The sequence below is a fragment of the Phocoena phocoena genome, chromosome 1, assembly GCF_963924675.1.
Source record: "Phocoena phocoena chromosome 1, mPhoPho1.1, whole genome shotgun sequence".
Classification (NCBI taxonomy): Eukaryota; Metazoa; Chordata; class Mammalia; order Artiodactyla; family Phocoenidae; genus Phocoena; species Phocoena phocoena.
The window spans coordinates 108,409,509-108,432,384 of record NC_089219.1 but is presented as its reverse complement, the minus strand read 5'-3'; the positions used below and the strand labels follow the sequence as shown (position 1 = coordinate 108,432,384).

At 41.1% G+C, this 22,876-nt stretch overlaps 1 protein-coding gene across 1 annotated transcript in view; it reads left to right on the top strand.

Moving 5' to 3' along the window:
* Positions 1-22,876, top strand: part of OTUD7B (OTU deubiquitinase 7B) — a 49,065-nt gene that overhangs the window by 24,475 nt on the left and 1,714 nt on the right. The window contains exons 2-11 of the mRNA XM_065881145.1: positions 3,986-4,135; positions 8,025-8,213; positions 10,348-10,575; positions 12,074-12,175; positions 13,732-13,859; positions 18,027-18,139; positions 19,819-19,946; positions 20,256-20,405; positions 20,984-21,098; positions 22,063-22,147. Coding sequence (XP_065737217.1) covers positions 4,051-4,135; positions 8,025-8,213; positions 10,348-10,575; positions 12,074-12,175; positions 13,732-13,859; positions 18,027-18,139; positions 19,819-19,946; positions 20,256-20,405; positions 20,984-21,098; positions 22,063-22,147 — 1,323 coding nt within the window. The 5' untranslated portion in view covers positions 3,986-4,050. The remainder of the gene's footprint in view (positions 1-3,985; positions 4,136-8,024; positions 8,214-10,347; positions 10,576-12,073; positions 12,176-13,731; positions 13,860-18,026; positions 18,140-19,818; positions 19,947-20,255; positions 20,406-20,983; positions 21,099-22,062; positions 22,148-22,876) is intronic.

Here is a 22,876-nt window from a genome sequence, read left to right as displayed (position 1 = left end):
GCCTGAAGGAACTCCTTTTGCTTCGTTTCATTATTTTTTCTGTGCAGTCAGAGGGAAGGTCATCTACCAGGAGTAAGGGAGGTAATAAGGTTTTGGTGGGAGGCTCAGGGAGAATGGCAAAGGTGTGGGGTAGTAGCTGAGAAGACTGGTTAGGTACCAAAGTCAAGCAAAAGACTGCAGTGTTTCACTGAAAGGAATGAGGTGGAACACCATATATCTGTAGTCACTTTGCTCTGTAGTATTATGTGATCTTGTCTTGTGCAGTAGCCCTATTTAGTAGCAGAGAAGTTGAATGTGGGGTCCATCCAGGTTGGGCCAATGAAATGGAAGGATAAGGATAGGTTTTTACAGGAAAATAAAGTCATCACTCATTGTGTTTATGTTCAGGTAGGTAAGAAGGAACAAAGTGGAATCTATCTGTTTTTCTCAGTCTTCTCCGCTCTCATCCTAGTCTAGCTCTTTTCCAGCAGTTTTCTAAACAAGTCTCCCTAAATCCACTTGTGTTCCCTACAAACTATTCCCACTGCAACCAGGATGATCTTTTAATGATTTAAATCTGATCATGTCCTATCCCTGCCTTCAACCCTTCAAAGCCTTCTCATTACTTTTAGGATAAAATCTCAATCTTCATTAGGGTCCACTAGGCTCTTTCTTTTTTTTTTTTTTTTTTTCTGGTACGCGGGCCTCTCACTGCTGTGGCCTCTCCTGCTGCGGAGCACAGGCTCCGGACGCGCAGGCTCAGTGGCCATGGCTCACGGGCCCAGCCGGTCCGCGGCATGTGGGATCCTCCCGGACCGGGGCACGAACCCGTGTCCCCTGCATCGGTAGGCGGACTCTCAACCACTGCGCCACCAGGAAAGCCCTAAAAATATTTTTTAAAAGAATATCCTACTACATTGACATATGAGGTCTACGATGCCATGACATCGATGGTTTTCATTGGCTTCTCTCACTCAAAAGCCTCTGGCTGGCTGGGAAATTGCCTATAAGCCTGTGGCTTAATCAACTCCTCTCTTCTGCTGAGTACCTTTTTGTTGATTGTTATTTGTGTACTTACTGTATATTTCCCACATCCTTTCAGTAAGTTATTAGAGTGGCTTTACCAAGTTCCTTTGCATGTTTTTTTAAGAGAGAAGGTTGAAATTCATTTTGCAGCTGTGCTCTTGGTTTTAGATTATTCATGTGTTTAAGTTATTTGGGCTGCTACCATGCCCTGTGACCTAAGACAGTGACTAAAATGGGCTTGAAGAAGGAATTCTTGTCTGTATTAGAGGAAAGGGAAACCACTCATTCATCTGTGAATTTTGAAGGAATTTAATTCTTAAGTATTTTATCTGAGGAACTAAGTTGTTTAAAAACAACAACATTTTGAATTTGAGGTATCTTAGGCCAAAAGTTCTTTAGGTAATGGTAGTCTTTTCTGACAGTTGTGATATTAAAATGGAAGTAAATTAGACATTGATAATATGCAGACCAAAAGAGAATGTAAGGATCATAGTTTCTGAGGCTGTAGTGAACTAAAGAAGTTCATTTTTTAAACCTGGGAAGAATCTTAGAAGTCATTGAATCCAAGTCTAGAATATACAAGAAGCAACTGACACCCTGTAAGTAATTTGACCAAAGTCACCCAGCTAATATATATAAGTGTAGGTAGAACTCTTCTGATACGAGGGTGGTGGAAGTGACAGTATGTTGATGTCTCTTTAGAAAGGAGAGTTTGTAAAACTTTGAGAGATGGATTGGGACTGGGACAGACCATTAGAAATAGTGGGGTGATGTGAAAGATGAAGTACCCTTGAATTTCTCTTCTTTTTATGTTTTTTTTAAAATTTATTTTTGTTTTTATTTATTTATTTTGGGCTGTGTTGGGTCTTCATTGCTGGGTGCGGGCTCTGTCTAGTTGTGGTGAGCGGGGGCTTCTCATGGCGGTGGCTTCTCTTGTTGTGGAGCACGGGCTTTAGGTGCGCATGCTTCAATAGTTGCAGCTTGCAGGCTCAGTAGTTGTGGCTCGCGGGCTCTAGAGTGAAGGCTCAGTAGTTGTGGTGCACAGGCTTAGTTGCTCGGCGGCACGTGGGAACTTCCCGGACCAGGGATTGAACCCATGTACCCTTTATTGGCAGGCGCATTCTTAACCACAGCACCACCAGGGAAGTCCCACCCTCACATTTCTGATCTTCTGAGTTAAGCCTCAGATTGATTGGTTTGGTGGTGGCTGATGTGGAGGTTCAGTTAGTCATTTAATCATTTATTCATCAGGCGTTTATTGACTGTCGACAGTAATGTAGATGCTGTGCTAGATGTTGCGGCACAAATAGGAATTAAACATGTCCCTCTGCTCCTGGACCTCTTGTACTCATGGAACAGTACAAGAAGGAATACTTTATATTTTGCCATCTCTCTCCAAAAAAAAAAAAATTTTTACATGAAGTTATTAAGTTAGTGGCCTACTGGTTTTATAACCCACAAATCACTGCTTTTTATTTGCCTTACTATTTCTAAGGAATTTAGATAATTAGGATCTGATCACACCACTAAAGGATCTGTGTCTTGGGGTCAGGGGAGGTGTGATGAAAAAGTACCCGAGAATCACCCTTAGAGTTTAGGTTGTTTAGAAGGAGATGCTTCTGAAGAGACAGTCACCTGAGCCACTCTGTTGCCTTTGAGAACTCTACTTTTGGCATTCCGCCAAAGCAGGGGACTGGTGGGTTTGGTGGGGCAGGTATGTGCCTGGTGACTTTACCAACAAGTCCTCTTTTACAGAGAACTGTAAACCTGTCTGAAGTGGCAGATTTTGGTGAGAAGTTGTTTTTCACTCGGTTATTGCTCCCTCCGCTGGGACTGCTAACTTCAGAGGAATGTGGATTGGTGCCAGGCCGACAGGTCAGGGACATAGTTTCTGCCAAAGTCAAGTCTGAAAGAAGTGATCTTTTTCAGGTGAACTTACTTGGTGGTCATTTGTCCTGAGTGGAGAAAGGCATGTTTCCTGGGTTCATGAAGTTAGTGGACAAAGATTGACCTTTGTTATGAACCTTTGGGATCTCCACTCTGCTTTGCATAATCGCAGATTGTTTTATTTTGAGTATTCTTATTTTAAAAAATTTTTTTGGCCACGCTGCTCAGCTTGTGGGATCTTAGTTCCCCGACCAGGCATCGAACCCATGCCCCCTGCAGTGGAAGCACAGCGTCCTAACCATTGGACCGCCAGGGAAGTCCCTATTTTGATTAAGTTTAGATATCACTTTGCTCCTCCCATTTCCTCAGCTAGCATCAGAGTACTAGTCAACTCTAAAGTTATTCAGTGTATAGTATTCATTCGTTCAGTAAAATGTATGCTGAGAGCCGTTTGCCAAGCACTGTGCCAAGGGATACATGCTGGGGATACATTAGTGGACAAAACACACAAGCTCTGTACTTTCAAGAAACTTTTATGTTGGAGGAGGAGGCTAGATAGCAACCAACTAAAATAATTTTAGGGTATATCAAGTGCCAAGAGGGAAATAAACAGGCGCTATGTAAGAGAATAATGCAGGTGGGGAATTTTTCAGGGTGGTAGTTTGCTGCTTCCTTCCATTAGTTTGGATAAGCAAACTGATGGCTAGAAATGTAATACTCTAGAAAGGCAGAGGAAGAGCATTATTTGGAGTGGTATTATGGTTTTGTGGTTAGTGTAGTAGTTAAGAAATTAATATAGGTGAAGTGGGTGGACTGTATGCAATGGATGGTAACTAGACTTGTGATGGTGATGACTGTAGTGTTTATAGATGTTGAACTGTAATGCTAGACACCTGAAACTTATATAATAAAAGGAAAAAACTAATGTTAATGAGAAATTGGGAAACTAAATGTTACTCTTTATAATAAATTCTACTGAAATGAATGAGCTAGGATAGTTAGTTTCCCCATTTGGTTAGGAAGCTGCTGAAATTGGGCTATGATCATCCCGTTCCAGTGTAATTTGGGCCTTATGTGTTTATTTCCTCCTCAGGTGGAGGCCTGAATTTTGATCTATGTCCTCCCTACATCAGCTGCCTGAAAGTACTTAATGATCACATGACCCTGGACATGGATGCTGTCCTGTCAGACTTTGTCCGTTCCACAGGAGCAGAGCCAGGGTTGGCCCGAGATCTCCTGGAAGGTAAGGAGTCTTTGGGGGAGAATGAGAAGAGAGAAAATAAGATGCGATATTTATTGTTAGGATGATTTGGAACATTTAAGGTGAACAGAAAGACACTTTGTGTATGGTAGGCCTTACATTTAAGTTACTTCTAATAATCTACTTTGTGTATTACCCACCATAATTTTAAAATGCAAAATTCCCTTTTCACCTTGAATTTTTGGGTAGCTTTCTCCACTGTCAATTTAAGCTCAGGTAATGCAAGTGAAATTTGATATTAGTCCACTAAAACCATAATTTTAGATCTGTAAGACTTCCTTTTTATGTATAAATGATTAGATTTTCATATTTGGGATCATTCATGTTTTTTGTCTTTCCTTCCCTAACTTGTATGGATCATTCTATATAGAGTGGATTAATTTAATGTTTTCATTTAGCTGCTTTTGTTTACTTATATCTGTATGTATCCGTAAGTGTGAATGTTCTAGATTTTAAGGTCCTTTAGGCTTGGCCTCATGTCAGTAGGATTCTTTGTTTGGAGTCATAGTTAACAGATGCTTTTTGGTGAAAATATATAATGACGCAAATAGGTAAGCCTGTGGGGGAAGGAGCAAGTTCTTAGCACACATAGGTAATTTTCTAGGTTGTCAGCCCTTAGTAAGGTGTGGCAATATGACATTTACTTAGGCACCTGTGAGAATAATGTTGGTTTGGAAATGGAAGATCAGGGTTTAAATTCTAGTTTGATAATTCAGTATGGCTTTGCCCTTAACTTGTATTTTCAGTTTCATCTCCTACTACCTTCTCCCACAGTTCCTGTGCTCCAGCCAGGCCTGACCTGTTTCCTTTCCCTGATCATATTAAGTTGTCTCCTAAGTCTGCAGTGTCATTTCCTCCATTATTCTCTTGAAATTTTCCTCATCCTTCCGGATTCAGCTCAAGTGCCTTCTCTTCCTCTTGTAACATGTGTTGAACATTTCTATGTGTTCAATATGTGTGAGGCACTTGAAATATATTACTTATTCTCACAACCATTCTGCAAAATAGGTTTTATTATCCCAGTATTACAGCTTAAAAACTGAGGTCCAAGAAGTTAAGTAGGATTTGAACCTAGGCCATCTGGTTTCAGAGTCTGGCTTTTAACAAGTGTGTTACAAGTTAATGCTTGCATGTCGTCTCTCTTTCTCTCACACACACCCATGTGCACACACACTCATACTATGAAAGAAAAGTTGAGGGTGCTGTGGAAGTTTAAGGGAGAAACCTAATTTGGATATAGAGTTCAGAAAGGCTTTTTCTGAAGAAGTGACATGTGAACTGAACACAGAAGGATGCACAAGAGTAGCAAGACAAAGGGATGTAGCACAGAGTGTTTATGTAAAAAAAAGTAGCTTATACAAGGACCCTGAGGTGGGAGAGAGTTTGGCGCTGATAGTGAGCGAGGTAGGAAGAGTAGTACAAGAAAGAGTGGTAGGAAGCTGGTTAGATAAGCAGGAAGCAGAATATGGGGGGCCTTTGTAGGCCATGGTAAGGGTTGTGCATTTCAGTGTATGTTCGGTGGCAAGCTGGTGAAGGATTTTAATCAGGGGAGTGAAATGATTGGGTTTGAGTTTCTGAACAGTGTACTGATAAAAGATATGGAACCGATTGGAAGGTGGCCAGAGATGAAGTGGTAAAATCAGTTAAGAATGTTGCCATAGTTCAGGTGAGAGGTGATGGTGACTTGGACTACAGTGGTAACAGCAGAGTGAGAAGTGCGTAGATTTAAGGTATAATTTAGAAAGGGAAGCAAAGGACCTGATCCTCATTTTCTGTCTCTATCTTTCTGTCTCTTGCTTTTTCCTTTGAAAGTTAACCCTGGTTGTAGTGTAAAGAACAAATTATAGAGGGGAGGGGACTAAGAGTAGAGAGACTAGGGAGCCCCCTCCCAAAAGACCAGGTGAAAATATGAGGACCTGAATTGGGGTAGTGACAATAAAAATGGACAAGAAAGAATAGATTTGAGAAATGTTTCAAGGGTACAAACCACCTTGAGAACTGAGTAGATAGTGAGGGAAGAGGAGGAGTGGGGTCTGAGGAATGGTGAAGAGCTGAAATGACTGTAGTTTCTGGCCTGGAGGGGTTGTGATGCCATTACTGATTTAGGGACTATAGAAGAAGGAGAAGAAGCAAGCTTTAGGAGGGAAGATGATGGACGTTCAGTTTTAGACATGTTGACTGTTAGGAGGATCTGATTTTAAGGACTTTAGCAGACAGTTGGAGATAACTATCCAGTGCTCAAGACAAATCATTTATTCATTCATTGGTTCAGAACAAAAGTCCTCCATTCTTTAACAAATATTTATTGAGTACCTATTATGTACTAGGTTCTAGATGCTTGAACAAAACAAAACAAGCAAAAATCTCTGCCCTTACATTCTAGCCTGAGAGATAGTCAATAAACAATAAACATGAAACAATAAACATGATAACCAAGTAAGTTGTAAAGTACATAGTATAAGGTGTTAGGTGCTGTGGAAAATGGTAAGGGGAATGATGAGGTAGGTTGTGAATTTTAGTTGGGTAGTCAGGGTAGGCCTTATTAAGAGTGTGACATTTGAGCAAACATCTGAAGGAGATGAGGAATTGTGTAGATATATTGGAGAAGGAGCCTTCTAGGCAGTGGGAATAGTTGGTGGAAAGGCTGTAGGTGGGAGCAGTCTTAGCACATTTCTGGGAACAACAAAGAGGCCAGTATGACTGACGCAGAGTGCAGAGTGAGCAAAGGGAGTTGGAGCAAGTGGTGAATCTAATGGCTCAGGAATAAATTCATCTGGCATGGATGATTAATACAGCTTAACTGGAGAATTATAATTATAACAAGAAGCATAACAGCAATGGCAGTAAATACATATATAACACTTTCTGTGTGCCAAGCATTGTTTTAAGTGCTTTCAGTTAATTTAATCTTCTTAACAATCCTATGTATTATCACCTTTCATAGCCAGGGAAGTTGAAGCACAGAGGAAAGGTTAGAAAAGTAAGCTAGGTCATAGAAAGCCTTGAACGTCAGACAAAGGAGGCTAAACTTTATTCTGTAGGTAGTGGTAAGCCACTAAAAATTTGATTATGGAACTGAAACAATCAGAATTGTGCTGTAGAAAGATTAATATCATGGGATCCTTTAGAGTAGATTGGAGGTGGGACACTAGGTGATATAGGAATTGAATTAAGGTGGTGACAAATGGAATAGAACAGAAAGAAGTGTGAACAATTATGCAATATGTTATTTATTGACTAATTTAACTGGAGAAAGCAACTGAAAAATCTGCTGTGACAAATCTATCCTTCGGGTGTTTTCTTCAGCAGAGTAGTGATTCTTAAATTTGAGGGGAATTAACAATTCCCTTTGATAACCTGATGGCAGCTATCGGCTCTTTCTTAGAAAAACACACATACCTATAACTTTGTATACAGTTTCAGGTGGTTTAGGACACCCCAGAGCACATCTAGGCTCAGAACTCTCTGGATCTCAGAATTAGGAGACCTGGGCTTGAGTCCAGCTGAGGCCCTGGTGTGAACTACCCGTGACTTGGGCAAGTAACTCTACTTCTTTAGGCTTCATTTCCTTTATCTGTAAAATGAGGTTACTAGGTCTCCGAGGGCCCTTTCAGTTCAGAGAAGCAAATTCTGTATGCACACAGGGCTTTCTTAGGAAATAGACAATAAGTAAATAAAGAAGTTGTGGTATTCCAGATCAAAGTGTTATGAAGGAAATTAAAGTAGGGGAAGGAAAAGGAGAATGACTGAGGTACGCATGAGTATATGCTCGCTGGTTTTGATAAGATGCTTAGAATGATGGTTCTGTATCTTTCCTCAATTTTTCTATACTCTCAGCTCCCAATTCACTTTTTGCTTTGTGTCCTGACAGGAAAGAATTGGGATGTGAGCGCCGCCCTCAATGATTTTGAACAGCTACGTCAGGTCCATGCTGGGAACCTGCCCCCACCCTTTAGTGAGGGGAGTGGTGGCTCCAGGACCCCTGAGAAAGGGTTTTCTGATAGAGAGTCTACTCGCCCTCCCCGACCCACCCTACAGCGGCAAGATGACATCGTTCAAGGTATTGGGGTGCTGAGGGCTGTTTCCAATATGCGGAGTAGAAAGAAAGGGAGGCAGCTGCTGACCAGTCAGAGAATTTAGTGATCCTTTAGAGATGATTCCATTCCTCCCCCACCTCCCCAACCAAATGATCAGAGGTGACCTCAGTCTGTCCAGATGCTGGAACCCCTCACTTTCTGCATCTTGAGTGCCATCCTGTATAAATGCCATCTTCAAAGAGATAGAGGAAGAAGAATAACAATCTAATTGTTGAGATAAGGTACACATAAAGATAGAATTCAAAGGATCACTATCATCTACCCCTTTGGAGGATATTTTGTTAATATTTATTAGTATCTGTCAAAATTTTTAAATGCACGTATACTCTATCTCAGCAATTTTGTTTCTAGGAATTTATCATATATGTGTGGTGTGTGTGTGTGTCTGTGTGTGGTGTGTATCCTTTTAAATAAATACATACTTACCTAATTCATAAATAGACACAAAGACATGTAGTGTAAAGCTTAAAAGTTAAAGCTTGAAAACAACTTTTAATTATCCATTAATAGAGGAGTGGTTAAATAAATTGTAATCATCCATATTATGGAATACTTGGCAGCCATTAGAAAGAATTAAGTAGAACTTGATGTGCTATTTTGGAAAAATCTCTAAAATCTATTGAGAAAGGTAAGACGCAGAACAGTATATATAGCATGTTCCTGTTTATGTTTTTAAAAATTGTTATAAAAGTTATTTGTGCTTCTATGTGCATAAAAAATTCTAGGAATTCCCTGGTGGTCCAGTGGTTAGGACTGCGTGCTTCCACTGCAGGGAGGCACGGGTTCAATCGCTGGTTGGGGAATTAAGATCCCACATACCACGCCGCACGGCATGGCAAAAAAATTCTAGAAGGATACAAAACGTCGCCTCTGGGGAAGGGATCAGGAATTTTGAATGAGAGGGACATTTCTTTGTAACACTGCAAACCTTTTGGTAGTATTTTGATTTTTTACCATGGGCATGTGGTACTTTTAAAATACCTTTAAAAAGAGTTTAAAAAATAACACTATAAAATAGGGCTTCCCTGGTGGCGCAGTGGTTGAGAGTCCGCCTGCCAATGCAGGGGACACGGGTTCGTGCCCCAGTCCGGGAAGATCCCACATGCTGCGGAGCGGCTGGGCCCGTGGGCCATGGCCTCTGGGCCTGTGCCTCCGGAGCCTGTGCTCCACAACGGGAGAGGCCACAACAGTGAGAGGCCCGCGTACCGCAAAACAAAAACAAAAACAAAAACAAAAACAAAAACAAACAAAAAAAATAACACTATAAAATAACTTTAACTACTTACTTTATGCATCATCCCTGGCAGATATTGGATTAAGACCTGATACCCAATATAATTTTTAGCTCTTTCTGATAGTCATTATATAACTCAAGCCATGCAAATGAATTTCAATACTATACTGAGCAAATTATGATCACACTGGAATATCTGCTGGAGAATTATAAGTGCCATGTATTCAAAACAAATGAAATAATTTGGGGCACTATCTATATTACCGCCTTCCTCTGTAGTATGTTAAGTAAGAATTGACTGTACCTATAAATTTCTGATAAATATAAGTATCAAGAATAGTTGTAGTAAATAATATAAATAAATGTTATTGATGGTAGATAAGAAAGTTCCTGAATGTGTAAGATTTGTCATTAATTTTCTATAACGGAAATCCTTTTCTACATTCTCCAAGGCCCTGAAAATTATCAGAGAGATTATTTGACTCAGTGTAGCCAAATGAAACTCCATTTCCCTTATTCCCTCTTCCTCCCACCAGACAATGACTAAGTTGCCAAATGAAGGGTCCCTATTATGTTGGGAAATGGAAGTGGAAGAAGACAGTGTCGTGGAGAGAAGTTCAGGCAAAAGGGTAGAAAGAGGAACGTATATTTGGTGCTAATGTGAGTGCCTGTGAAAACACCACTTTCTATGTTTCTCCAACTGTATTTGGCGAGAGAAAGAGGGTCATGAAATTTGGTAGCCAGTTAGACTTACAGTTTTTCCCTGACTAGAAACCTTGTCAAGAGGTAACCATCACCTCATGAGTGGAAAGTTCTCTGAGTGGGTTGTGTTTGTTCTAAGGTGACTCCATTTCTCATTGCAGAAAAACGCCTGTCTAGGGGCATCTCCCACGCCAGCTCCAGCATTGTTTCCCTGGCCCGGTCCCATGTCTCCTCCAATGGTGGGGGTGGGGGGAGCAGTGAGCACCCCCTGGAAATGCCCATCTGTGCCTTCCAGCTTCCAGATCTCACTGTGTACAATGAAGACTTTCGCAGCTTCATAGAGAGAGACCTCATTGAGCAGTCCATGCTGGTTGCCTTGGAGCAGGCAGGTCAGTGAGCACTTCCTTTCCCATGCTCTTCCCTCTGCTCTCCACGTCTAGGCAGCCATGTGGAGGGGCTGGGCTTGACAAGCGGCTTCCAGTCTAAGCCTGCGATCTGATTGATTGCAGTCAAACTTGGCAGTCAGTCAGAGAGACATGTACTGAGCTAGGTGCTTCTTCAAGTTAAAGAAAGGACACAAATAAGACACTTTCCTCTGGAAATTTCCTGTTTGATTGAAGGGAAACCAGATACACATGTGAAAGGCCTACAAATCAATACCTAAAAATCAATACATGAAAAAAATACAAATGAATTATAAGTGGCTCTGGAACACCTTGTGTGTTCCAATGCTGTAGATGGTTGGTTCCAAGAACCAATGCTGTACATGATGCACAGTGGTGATTAAACTAAGTCACATTTATTTATACGAACCTTTCCCAAAAGATTTATTTACCTTTACAATTATGTTTGTCTTAAATTATATTTAAAATTTGTTGGTATGTTGGGGTGAGGCAGCTAGGATTTCTGGGAAAGCTAGTTAGTTATTAAAAACCTCCCATGGAAGAAGGACAGGGGGGTGGGAGGTGGGGGCACAGAAAGGAAGGTCTTGTTTTTCATTTTGTGCCCTTCTATACTAATCGTGTGCATCTATTTACAGTTTTTTAAGTTAGTAAGCAGTTTATCTGACTGCTGTGATTATAGGCCAGTTTTTCTTTCAGTAGACTGTCCAGTAATTCAAAAAAACTTTTAAGCATTATTCATAAATTATTTTCCTTATATAAGTAATGAATCAGCAATTATAGGATGACTACAGAATTGAGAATCATTTTCTTGGGTATTTTAAGTACTTTGTCTTATTGCTCATGTCTTTAAAGTCGTACCACATACATGGTGACATGCTTACTGTCATATATGCAGATGATACTTGCATGACACTTTGAATATACATGTTGGGTTGTTTTTCTTTTACTGATGATGGATTTGTGCTGACCTCTATTGCTACAGTGTCTGCTGGTCTCCTGACCAGAGTGAAGAAATCAGAGCCAGACCAAGTAGCCAACACAGATTTCGACCTATGACCTAGGCCTCATCATCCAACCCAGGGTTGTTCAATCTTAGCACTACTGACACCTAAGACCAGATGATTCTTTGTTGTGTGAGCTGCCTTGTGCATTATATTGTGTTTAGCAGCCTTCCTGGCCTCTACCCACTAGATGGCAGTAGCATCTCCCCACCACTTGTGACAACCAAACATATTTCCAGACGTTGCCAAATGTCCCTTTGGAGACGAAATTGTCCCTACTTAAGAACTGATCTAACCAGTTGTGCTCGCCAGATTCTGATGAACCAGATATAAGTGAAGAAGATACACAGAGTAATAGAGTGATGGTTTGATTTTGGATAGGCTTCCTAGAGGAGGCAAATTTGGAGACTGTTTTAGAAATAGGGAAGTAGGGAGAACTTTATGCATCATCTGCTCCTCTCCTTTTCCTCCTGTTTCTGTAGGGCGTTTGAACTGGTGGGTGAGTGTGGACCCCACCTGCCAGAGGCTCCTTCCTTTGGCAACTACTGGAGATGGAAACTGCCTCCTGCACGCAGCCTCTCTTGGTGAGTCTTGAGAATGGTCCTTCATTCCCTCATAGAAAGGAAGCAGTAGTTAAATCTCATGTGAAGGACTTGATCCGACTATTCTTGATCTCAGACAGAAGTGATGGCTCAGAGCAAGGCTATGTGTGTGTGTGTGTGTGTGTGTGTGTGTGTGTGTGTGTGTGTGCGCGTGCATGCTCACTGGTGCAGGAGGAGATGGAAGAGAGCCCTGCCCTAGTTTTTCAGTCTTGTTGAGAAATCGTATGGAGTACATAGGATTTAGCACAAGTCCCACTCTGAGAACTGGCCCCCAGAAGTAATGCGCAGCAGTAAGCAAGCAGTATACTGTATGTGCATGCATATAATTCCACTAAGTATTTATTCTTTTGGTATATAAAAAAGATACGTTTTCATCAGTCCCCTGTGAAACTTGTTTATTATTATTTTTTAATGTATGTCTAATCTAGAATAATGTATTTTTCTTTCTTTCTTCTCTTCCAGTTTTATTGATATAATTGACATACAGCAGTGTATAAGTTTTATACAGCATAGTGATTTGACTTACATGCATTATGAGATGATTACAATAAGTTTAGTGGACATTCATCATCTCATGGATACAAAATTAAAGAGATAGAAAAAATTCTTTTTTCCTTGTGATGAGAACTTTTAGGATTTACTCTCTTAACAACTTTCATATATAACGTACAGCAGTGTAATTATATTTGTCATGCTGTACATTGTACCCCTAGTACTCAATAGTCTTGTAAATGGAACTTTGTACCTTTTAACTACCTTCATCCAATTCTCCCTGCCTTTGGTAACCACAAATCTGATCTCTTTTTCTGTGGGTTTGTTTTGGAAGTATAATTGACCTACAACACTCTTATACCCTGGCATACAACATGGCGATTCAATATTTCTATATATTTCAAAATGATCACCATGTTAAGTGTAGTTACCATCTGTCACCATACAAAAATATTACATAATTATTGACTTGTTTTCTTTAAATTGTTATGCCTATTTATAATTCAATATATTATTTGCCTTAGCTTTTAAAAAAAGTCCCCATTTTCCAACCACCCCTCAAGCTTTGATGCTGATTACCATGTGCCAGACCCATCTTATCTGCTGCTACTCTGTATTTTACTTTATTTATTTAAAAAAATTTGTTTTTAATTGGCCGCACCACGAGGCTTATGGGATTTTAGTTCCCTAACCAGGGATCGAACCCAGGCCCTTGGCAGTGAGAGTGAGGAGTCCTAACCACTAGATGGCCAGGGAATTCCCACTCTGTATTTTAATTTGTTAGACTTGGTATCACGAGTAAAGGCTTCTTGTCAGGAGTCTGTAGGATGTGGTATATCCCCCACTTTCAGGTTCTCAAAGTTTCTGAACCTCCAGAATAGGAACATCTTTTCTTTCTTGATTACCTTTCCCCCAAGTCACAGCAGGGGTTTCTTTGAACCTGGGCTTCAGCCTGATTTCCTTCATGCCAGGGTCTGTGTATCATAATTAATAAGTGGAGTTGAGTCGAGGTAGGGTGTCTTAACCATAATGTTTTCTTGCCATAGGGATGTGGGGTTTCCATGATCGAGACTTGATGCTACGGAAAGCTTTGTATGCACTAATGGAGAAGGGAGCGGAGAAGGAAGCATTAAAACGGCGCTGGAGGTGGCAGCAAACTCAGCAGAATAAAGAGGTGAGGGAGCTTGGGCAGGAGCACCTTGTTTCCCAAAGTTACCGAGGGGAAATGCTCAGTGCCTACCAGTAGGAAATGTCTCCTACTTAGGTGCTTAGGTCAGTGTTACTCCTCTTGTAATCCTGGAAATGGTTGAAAATTCAGATACCACCATAGGGTACATGCCTTCTGATAGAGTTATGAGAACTGGTGTGGGGAAGTGGAGACTTGTAGAGGAGGTATCTAACGTTGTGCATTTCTACCCGATAGGCACTCAATAAGCCTTTAGTGGCAGTCTTTTGCAAAATGAAATACGACAAGCTCATAGGATTTTCGTGTTGTTTTGTGTTTTTGCATATAATAAGGCTAGACTAATTTTTAAGGACTTATGTTTTCAACCATTATAGAAATGTAAATATGTAAAAATAGTTTTGGCCATATATACCGTGTTTTGTACGTTCAGTTTATCTGTTAAAAAATTGTAAAAGCGTGAGTTTGAATGGTACTTCTTAGAAGTTCAGCAGATGTTGAGTTGAGTTTAATTGGTACTTCTCAGGGATTTAGTAAATGTTAAGGATGCTTTCGTATAAGAAAGCAATACTGGGAAGTTCCCTGGGGGTCCAGTGGTTAGGACTCCGGCGGTTTCACTGCCATGGCCCAGGTTCAGTCCCTACCACCACGACGCAGCCAAAAAAAAAAAGAAAAAAAGAAACACTGGACTGTTTGTACTTTCCATCCCTATAAACGGGCTGGGCAAAATATGGCCTGTAGGGCTTCCCTGGTGGCGCAGTGGTTGGAAGTCCACCTGCCGATGCAGGGGACATGGGTTTGTGCCCCAGTCCAGGAAGATCCCACATGCCATGGAGCGGCTGGGCCTGTGAGCCATGGCCGCTGAGCCTGCGCGTCCGGAGCCTGTGCTCCGCAATGGGAGAGGCCACAACGGTGAGACGCCCGTGTACTGCAAAAAAAAAAAAAAAAAAGGCCTGTGGGTCAAATCCCACCAACTGTTTTTGTTAAAATATTTTTATTGGAACACAGCCTCCCCAATTCAATTCATTTACATGTGTTTGTGCTACAGCAGCAGAATATAGAAGCTGCACGTTGCCCCACCGCAAAGCCTAAAATATTTCCTGTCTGGCCCTTTACAGAAAAAAGTTTGCCGATTCCCTTCCCTTTAATAATGACATTATACAGTTAAATAAAGATAATGAGTCTTCCTATTTCCTTTTGCCCTGGTTCTCTGTCTTCTATGTTTATCTCCTGCTCTTCATGTATATCTTTTTTATTCTTGCCATGTATATAAAGCTGGGTGTTTCTGGCATTAATATGGGAATATCTCTTCAGAAACTTAATTTCCAGCTTCTTTTCCTTCTCTTTTTATTGCTCTATCATAACTGGCCATAATATAGAACTAACAGGCTTTTGTTTGTTTCAGTTATTAGAATTTTATGTTCTCAAGATTTAAAATATGGAAGTAGAATGTGTTATGTTTCTTTCTCAAAAATAAAGAACTCAACCTTAAAATCAGGATGATATTAAGATCAGAGTCTGGTCTTTGATCAGCCAGTCTGCCCCGGAAGATTCCTGAGGGAAAGAAATGCACAGAGGCAAGGCCAAGTAAACAGCATTCTTTATTGACACCAAACCCCCTGGCAGTCTGGTGAGCTGAGCTGGACTATGTGGAGAGCTTTTTTTGCCTGAGCTAGAGCCAGCCTAGAGTTTGCCTTCCTCATTGTTGAATTCAGGCTATACCTGAACCTTAGATTTGACCACTTCAGAGACAGGAAAAGACCAAACCAGATCATGCCAGCTAGTAAAGTAGACGTGATAGCCACAGTCAGAGGATAGGTAGGCCCAATTCCAGCTATATTAAGCTGTTATAGTTACTATTTTAAAGGTGAAGTTAGATTATGATGGTATTTAGCCAGGAGACCCAGAAATACCCAAGTTCTATTCTTGGTCAGCCATCTATTCCCTCTCAAAGTCCTCAGATGGAAATACATGCCTGGAGGATAGTAGATATTGAAGGAGTGATCTTTTTACTCCTTTTGCTCAGCACATTGAAAGTTCCACATGGAAACAAGATAATTGTTTTAGCTCAGACCATTCATAGCATTATAGTGGGGTGGGGAAGGGGGTGACGGACTGGGGAGCTACTTTCAGCCAGTACCAAACACCAAACACACTAAATTGGTTTTGATTTCCCAGGCCTCCTTGTTTTGTTGTTAAAAATGGTGGTAAAACACAGTAAGAACATTTTCAGCCTAGAAGGGTACACCACCTAGTGGCTGTGTGTATAAAAACAGCAAACAAAAATAGGTGAGAGCAAGAGGAAGACAGATCCTCATGAATGTGTATCAGTGACCATTTATCAGTGACCAGAGCACCCCATATATAACCTGTGCATTGTTCTTTTGTATTTTTAGTTGAAAAAATCTGTCATAGAATTTTACACATTGAAAATAGCTTTGTCTTTTTTTTTATTGTTAAAGTAAAATGTGGTCACAATAGCTCTTTAATTCCTGTTAAATTTGTTCTGATACCTCTCATGTTTCCAGTGTGATTCTTTCTACTATGTCAATGTGTGTTTAAAGTATAAACTCATTTTAACACTTATATAGGCCAAATATAATTAATAATATAGACTTTCTTCCAAATCATCATATACATCCTAAAGCCAATATGGTATTTTAAGATTGTACTACTCCTTCTACTCCTTTAATAAAAAGTTAATAGTTTTACTGAGCATGTATTTACTGATTACTGATCACATAGTAGGTACTAGGCATATTGCATAAAACATGGTCCTGGTTCTTAGGAGTAGTGGTAGGAGATGGACATGTAAATACCTAATTGCAACAAAGTAACAGGTTATGACTTCTATGATAGAAGTCTACATAGCAGTTGAGGAGGGAGAGCACAAAGGAAGGAGTGAGTGGTTGATGTACCCGGGAGATTTAGGAAGGGCTTCATAGAGGAGTGATACTTGAGTTCTTTCCTGACAGTTGAGAAATTATTCACCAGGTGGATATGGAGTGGGCTGCTCCAGGCCGAAGGCACAACTAGACAAAAGCTCAGAAGTATAAAACAACACAGTGCATTCAAGGAACTATGACTAATTAAATGGTATTAGAGAAGTGGGTTGGGAGCCAGGAAGTGGAGTCTCTGCTATGCTTAAGGAGTTTGAACTGTATCTAATAGGTAATGACAGGTCTTAATTTGTAGCAGGAAGCAAACATCATCATATTTTAATTTTAGAAAAATCTTTCTGGTAGCATTGTAGAAAACGGATCGTAAGAATGTATGACTGGAAGTAGTAAAACCAGTTAAGGGTCCATTGCCGTAGTTTATGCTCAATAACTGTTGACTAAAGGGTTAGTAAATCCTTTCACCCATCCCAGGTATGGGATGGGTGAAAGGAGAGGAGTCGTAGATAACCCCCTGGTTTCTAGTTGGGTGTTTGGGTGATAGTGTTGTTTACAAAGGTAGGAAAACAGGAAGAGAGGATTTTTGAAGAGGTAGAAGTTCAGTTTTGACTGCACAGAGTTTGAGGTAGTCATGGGCAGGTGGCAGTCTTCAGTAGGCAGCTGGATGTGAACATAGAAATTACGAGGAAATCTGGGCTGGAGAAGAAGATTTTTGAATCCTGAGCGTGTAGATGGCAGCAGATGAGATTATAGTAGTAGAAAAGATAACCTAGAAAGAACCAAGGCTAAAATCATTGACACAACATCAATATTTTTGAGGTAGACAGAGTTCAGAGAGGTAAGAGAAAGTAGTGTTGTGTGAGCTAAACGAAAAGAAAGTTTGAGGAGATCAAATGCCACATGAAGGCTAAGAAAGATGAGAACTGAAGAGTTTGCTGAATTTGGCAATTAGAAGGTAATTGTCTTTGCTAGAGTCAGGTGAAGTAGTTTGTGGGGGTGAGGGAGGGGGCATAGGCTGGAGGGCAGATACAGAAGCTAGACTGCAGTGGGTCAGAAAAGAATGGAAGAAGTGTGAGTGATCATAGACATTCTTTCATGGATCCTGACTATAAAAGGGAGAAGAGATTGGACTTTGTAGTAAAAATTGTTAGCCAAGTGGTAAGAGAATAGGGAGTGGAGTAACACGAGTGAGTTGGAATGGCTCTTGCCTCTTGAACCTAGCCTCTAATTGCTTGATACTCCTTGCCTGTCTTTCACACAGTCAGGGCTGGTATATACAGAGGATGAGTGGCAGAAGGAATGGAATGAGCTGATCAAGCTTGCCTCAAGTGAACCCCGCATGCATCTAGGCACCAATGGAGCCAACTGTGGTGGGTAAGTATGTCTAACTGGAGGAGCAGGAAATAATCTTTGCTGAGTCCTCAGTGTCCAAAGAGCTCTGTGCTAAGAGGATGTTAGAAGGAGAGGAAGAGAAGCCATGGCAAGGGCACAGAAGGGTGTAACAGCATGGTACGTTCTAGGAAATACAGGTAGTTCAGTATTGCCAGAATATAGAGTATGTGGTGCAGAATGGTAGATGAGGCTAGGCCGTCCAGATTTTTGTGTGCCAGGCTAAGGAATTAAAATTGTATTCTATCCAGACTTTGGGAAACTGCAGGACAAATGACCTGGTTTCCTCAGTAAATAAAGACAAAGAAAACAAAAAGGGAGAAAGAACCTAAGTTTAAAGACACTTTAGAGACACATCAACCAGCTGGAATGTATGGACATATGTAAGACAGTTGGGGAAATGTGAATAATGTCTACATTATTGTTAAGTTTTTAAAGTGTGGTATTGATGGTATTGTGGCCGTTTTTAAAAGGAGTCCTTTATTTTTTAGAGATTGAAACTGAAATATTCATGGATGAAATTATATGATGTCTAGGATTTGCTCCAGAATAATCTGGTGGGGTGGTGTGGGTGTGGGGGCCATCCCTAGGAAAATATATCAAGGTCTAGGTGAAACAAGATTGACCATCTGTTCATAATCGTTGAGGCTGGGTGATGGATACATGAGAGTTTAGTATAATATTCTTTCTAGTTTTGAATATGTTTAAAAATTTAAATTTTTCTATAGTTAGAAAGTTAAAAAACTATAACCTATCCAAACTTTATTGGGCGTAAGAATAATCTGGGAGGATTGTTTAAAATGCAGATTTTTGGACTTCCACCCTAAGGAAGTCCAGTTGAGTTGGACTGAGGTGAGACCCAGAAATCTGCATTTGTAGCAAGCACCCAATGTTGAATAACATTGCTTTAGGGGGCAGGAAGCCACTAAATTGTGAGTTTGTGAGTGACTGGAGCAAATTCATGTATTTGAACACACTGACAGCAGAGTGGATGATGAAACGGAGGGGAGTAGTAGTAATGGGTGTGAGCAAGAGTGATGGGTTGCAGATAGGCCAGAGGAGACAGTTATAAGAGACACTTAAAAGATGGAATTGGTCAAGCCAGGTGATTAATTGAAGATGAAATATAAAGAACAGTAAATATTTCACAGATTTCTGATTAGGCTACTAAGCAGATGGGTGAGGCTGTTCTTCAAGTAAGTGAAAATAGAAGGAGGGATTTTTGTTTCTTTCCTGTTGTGTTTTGTTTTGTCCTTTTTTGATAGGACATGGTGAGTGTGATGTGTGGGTGGTTGTGGTGCGTAAAGTGATAAGCAGGATGAAGCTACACAGCTGTACACTGAGCTACTGGACAAAGAATTGGGGACGGTTGTTGAACAAGATGGGTATTAAGAGAGGGATTACGTGCCAATTCCTAACACTACTTTAACTCTTGAACCTTCATATTTCTTTTCTTGTATTTCCCCATCTGTGAAACAGAAGTAGAAACAGCCATGGTAGCATAAAGTAATCAGCTGTGTGTGTGGCAGCCTTAAGACTGGAAAACAAGGAAGGGACATTGTTTTTTCCTCTTTGCAGAGCTGGTCTTCATGGGTCTTTTGTTTTGTTTTCTTCCCTCTCCCTGCCATGCACCCCTTCCACTCTCCCGCCTCCTGCAACTCTAGGGTGGAGAGTTCAGAAGAGCCTGTGTATGAGAGCCTAGAAGAATTCCATGTTTTCGTCCTTGCCCACGTGCTTAGGAGGCCCATAGTTGTTGTGGCAGACACCATGCTGAGGGACTCTGGCGGGGAAGGTGAGTCAGTCAGTCCTCACTCTACCCTGAGCAGCCCTATTTGCAGAGCCTTGGGCTAAGCACTGGAAGGAGGGCAGGAAAGGGGTTATATAGACCCTTAGGAAAAAAACAAGGTATAAATTAGAACAAGGCGAAATTCTCATGAGATTCAGAGTAAAGCAGCTGAGGTTAATTGATGTGGCTTCTTAGGAAAGAATTATTAAACATGGGTTGGAATGAGAGGGGGGGCTCAATTGGCAGAGTGGGGTGGAGGGATTTCCCACTAGGCAAGAATATAGCCTTAATAATAATCTCCGTGGTTTCCTGCAGCATTTGCCCCTATTCCCTTTGGGGGAATCTATCTGCCCTTGGAGGTTCCAGCCAGCCAGTGTCACCGTTCCCCTCTGGTGCTCGCCTACGATCAGGCCCACTTTTCTGCACTTGTGTCCATGGAACAGAAGGAGAATGCCAAGGAACAAGGTGCGGAATGCAATGTCTGTGTCTCTGGTGTCTTTTGGTCCACTTTATTTTCACTTCGTAAAACTGAAATGAGAGAGAATGTAGGAGCAAAGAATTAAGCGACATGCAAGCTCAGACAGTGCATGTTGATACTGTTTTACTAAGCTATAAGATATACAGAGGTTTTAAAATTAAAAAAAGAAAAAAGGTTTGGAGAAAAACACAGCCCGTATTCCCTGCTCTGGAGTAAAGAGCTAATACAGTAAGATCATAGTACCTTCCAAATGATGCTTTGCTATATTCGTCTTGATAATGACTTTGAATTCCCTGAATCTCCGTTAACTGGCAAGAACATCATAGGTGCTAGATGACTGGTGGGAAGTCATGGAGATTAGTGGCCTAAATTGTGTGCTGGGTTACAAGGGAAAACCTGCCTGTTAAGTTTTTAAATGCTAAGGTAATTCACATATTACGAACTGAGAAGTGACTGCAGTTAGAGACCTTTGGTATGGTTCAGCCTCCTTTTCACTGAAGTCAGTGTTCAGTTGCCTTCCTCTCTCCTCAAAGAGACTCCTTGATCATGTTTCTTTCCTTCCCAGCTGTGATCCCACTTACAGATTCAGAGCATAAGCTGCTGCCCTTGCACTTTGCTGTGGACCCTGGAAAGGGCTGGGAGTGGGGCAAAGATGACAATGACAATGTCCGATTGGCCAGGTGAGGCAAGCCTAGCCTTTCTATCTGCTTTGTAGCTGCGATCTCTTCCACATATGATGTCCGATGTCCGTCTCCTGGGGACTTTTCCTCAGCTCAGAGGCAAAAACAGTCGCATCCTAGTTCCAGTGTCTTTGGGAAGATGGAGAGGAGGGAGACAGATTGGGCACCAGGACTCTTGCAGCTGCCTTTTCTCCCTGTGAAAGACAAGGGAATCCTGGGATCTCCTTACAGTATGAGGAGTGTTCTTGCAGAATCCCCAAAACAGTGATCAGAAAATCAAGATAATCAAATCACACTTCTTCTCCCAGCCCAAATGAGAAGGGTTTTAAATAGCTGACCAAAACAGTTTGGTCTGGGCTTTTGCCTTTCTGGAACTTAAACAGCAAGAAAAATATGTTCTCCGCCCCCCTGCCACCTCCCAGAAGTTGGCTTCCTCCTGCCTCCAAACTTCCCATAAGAGCTTATGAATGTAAAAGCTCCTCCCTTCCCTCTTAGCCAGTGCCGCCTTCTTCGGGCTCCTAAAACTGAACCCAACTGAGACGGTTTGATTTAAAAACCCAGCGTTTATGGCTTTTTAAATAGTTCTCACCTAATTATGAAAAGCTCCTTCTGAGTAATACTTACAGCAACAACAATAATAGTGGCTGCCATTTAGGAAGTATTTCCTAGTTTCCAGACACTGTGCTGGGCCCTTTTCAAACACTATTTTAATCTTCACAGCAACCTTGCAGGATAGATATTATTATCTATACCCATTATCAACCCCTCCCTGAGTTTCAGGGAGGTTGAAGTGACTTGCTCAAGGTCATAAAGCTTAGTAATTGGTGGAACCCTAATTCAAACTCAACCCTGTCTGAGTTCCCAGCCATGTAGCCCTCTCCCACCCTACCTCCCAAATGGATCACACTGCTCTGCTTTTTAAAGGTCACAGTATTTTGAAATTCTTTTTTTCTCCTTTTCACAGTGTAATCCTGTCCCTAGAGGTCAAATTGCATCTGCTGCATGGCTACATGAATGTGAAGTGGATCCCAGTGTCCTCGGATGCACAGGTGAGGACTTCTCCCACCCCACCCTTGCATGTGCTCATTTTCATGTCAGGGAGAACAAGGAAATCTGGTGGTGGTTCCTTCTGAGTCTCTTCTGAGTAGTGGCTTATGATTCAAGGTTAGGAGTAACTAGAAAATATCAGATAAATTCCAAACGACACTTTTTCTTGCCTTTCTACGTGTTAGTGCCCTTTGTTTTCTATATCTTCTCACCGGCCAGGCTCTTCTTTCTGATACTAAAACACATTCTTCAAGAAAAGTTTTCTGAACTTTTTGGTGAACTTGAGATTGTTATTACTTTGTTCCAAGCCCTCTGTACATAGACCTCTGTGTTGGGCACCAGAGGAGACAGAATAGCTTAAAGGGCTCCTGATACAGTAGGTTCTGAGGATGTCATTAATATCCATAGAACAGGAACACAGGAGCAAGGGCCAACTGATGGACTCCAGTGCTGAATGTCTAGAACTTGAGGGGATGCAGAATGGTTAAGGCTTGGGGTGGTTATTCAAGACTTCCTTGAGATTAATTTTGAGCAGAATTTGGCATAGAGAAATTTATAATAAAGGCCATTCTAGTGTCTATAGAATATTCTCCCTCCTCACCCAGAGGCCATATATTTGTATAGTTGCTCATTGTTCTAGAAGAGCAAAATCCAGGCTTCATTTTGGTATCTCCTTATTACAGAAGGGCATCAAATTGCAGGGGGTGAGATAAAAGTTAGATATTAGATAC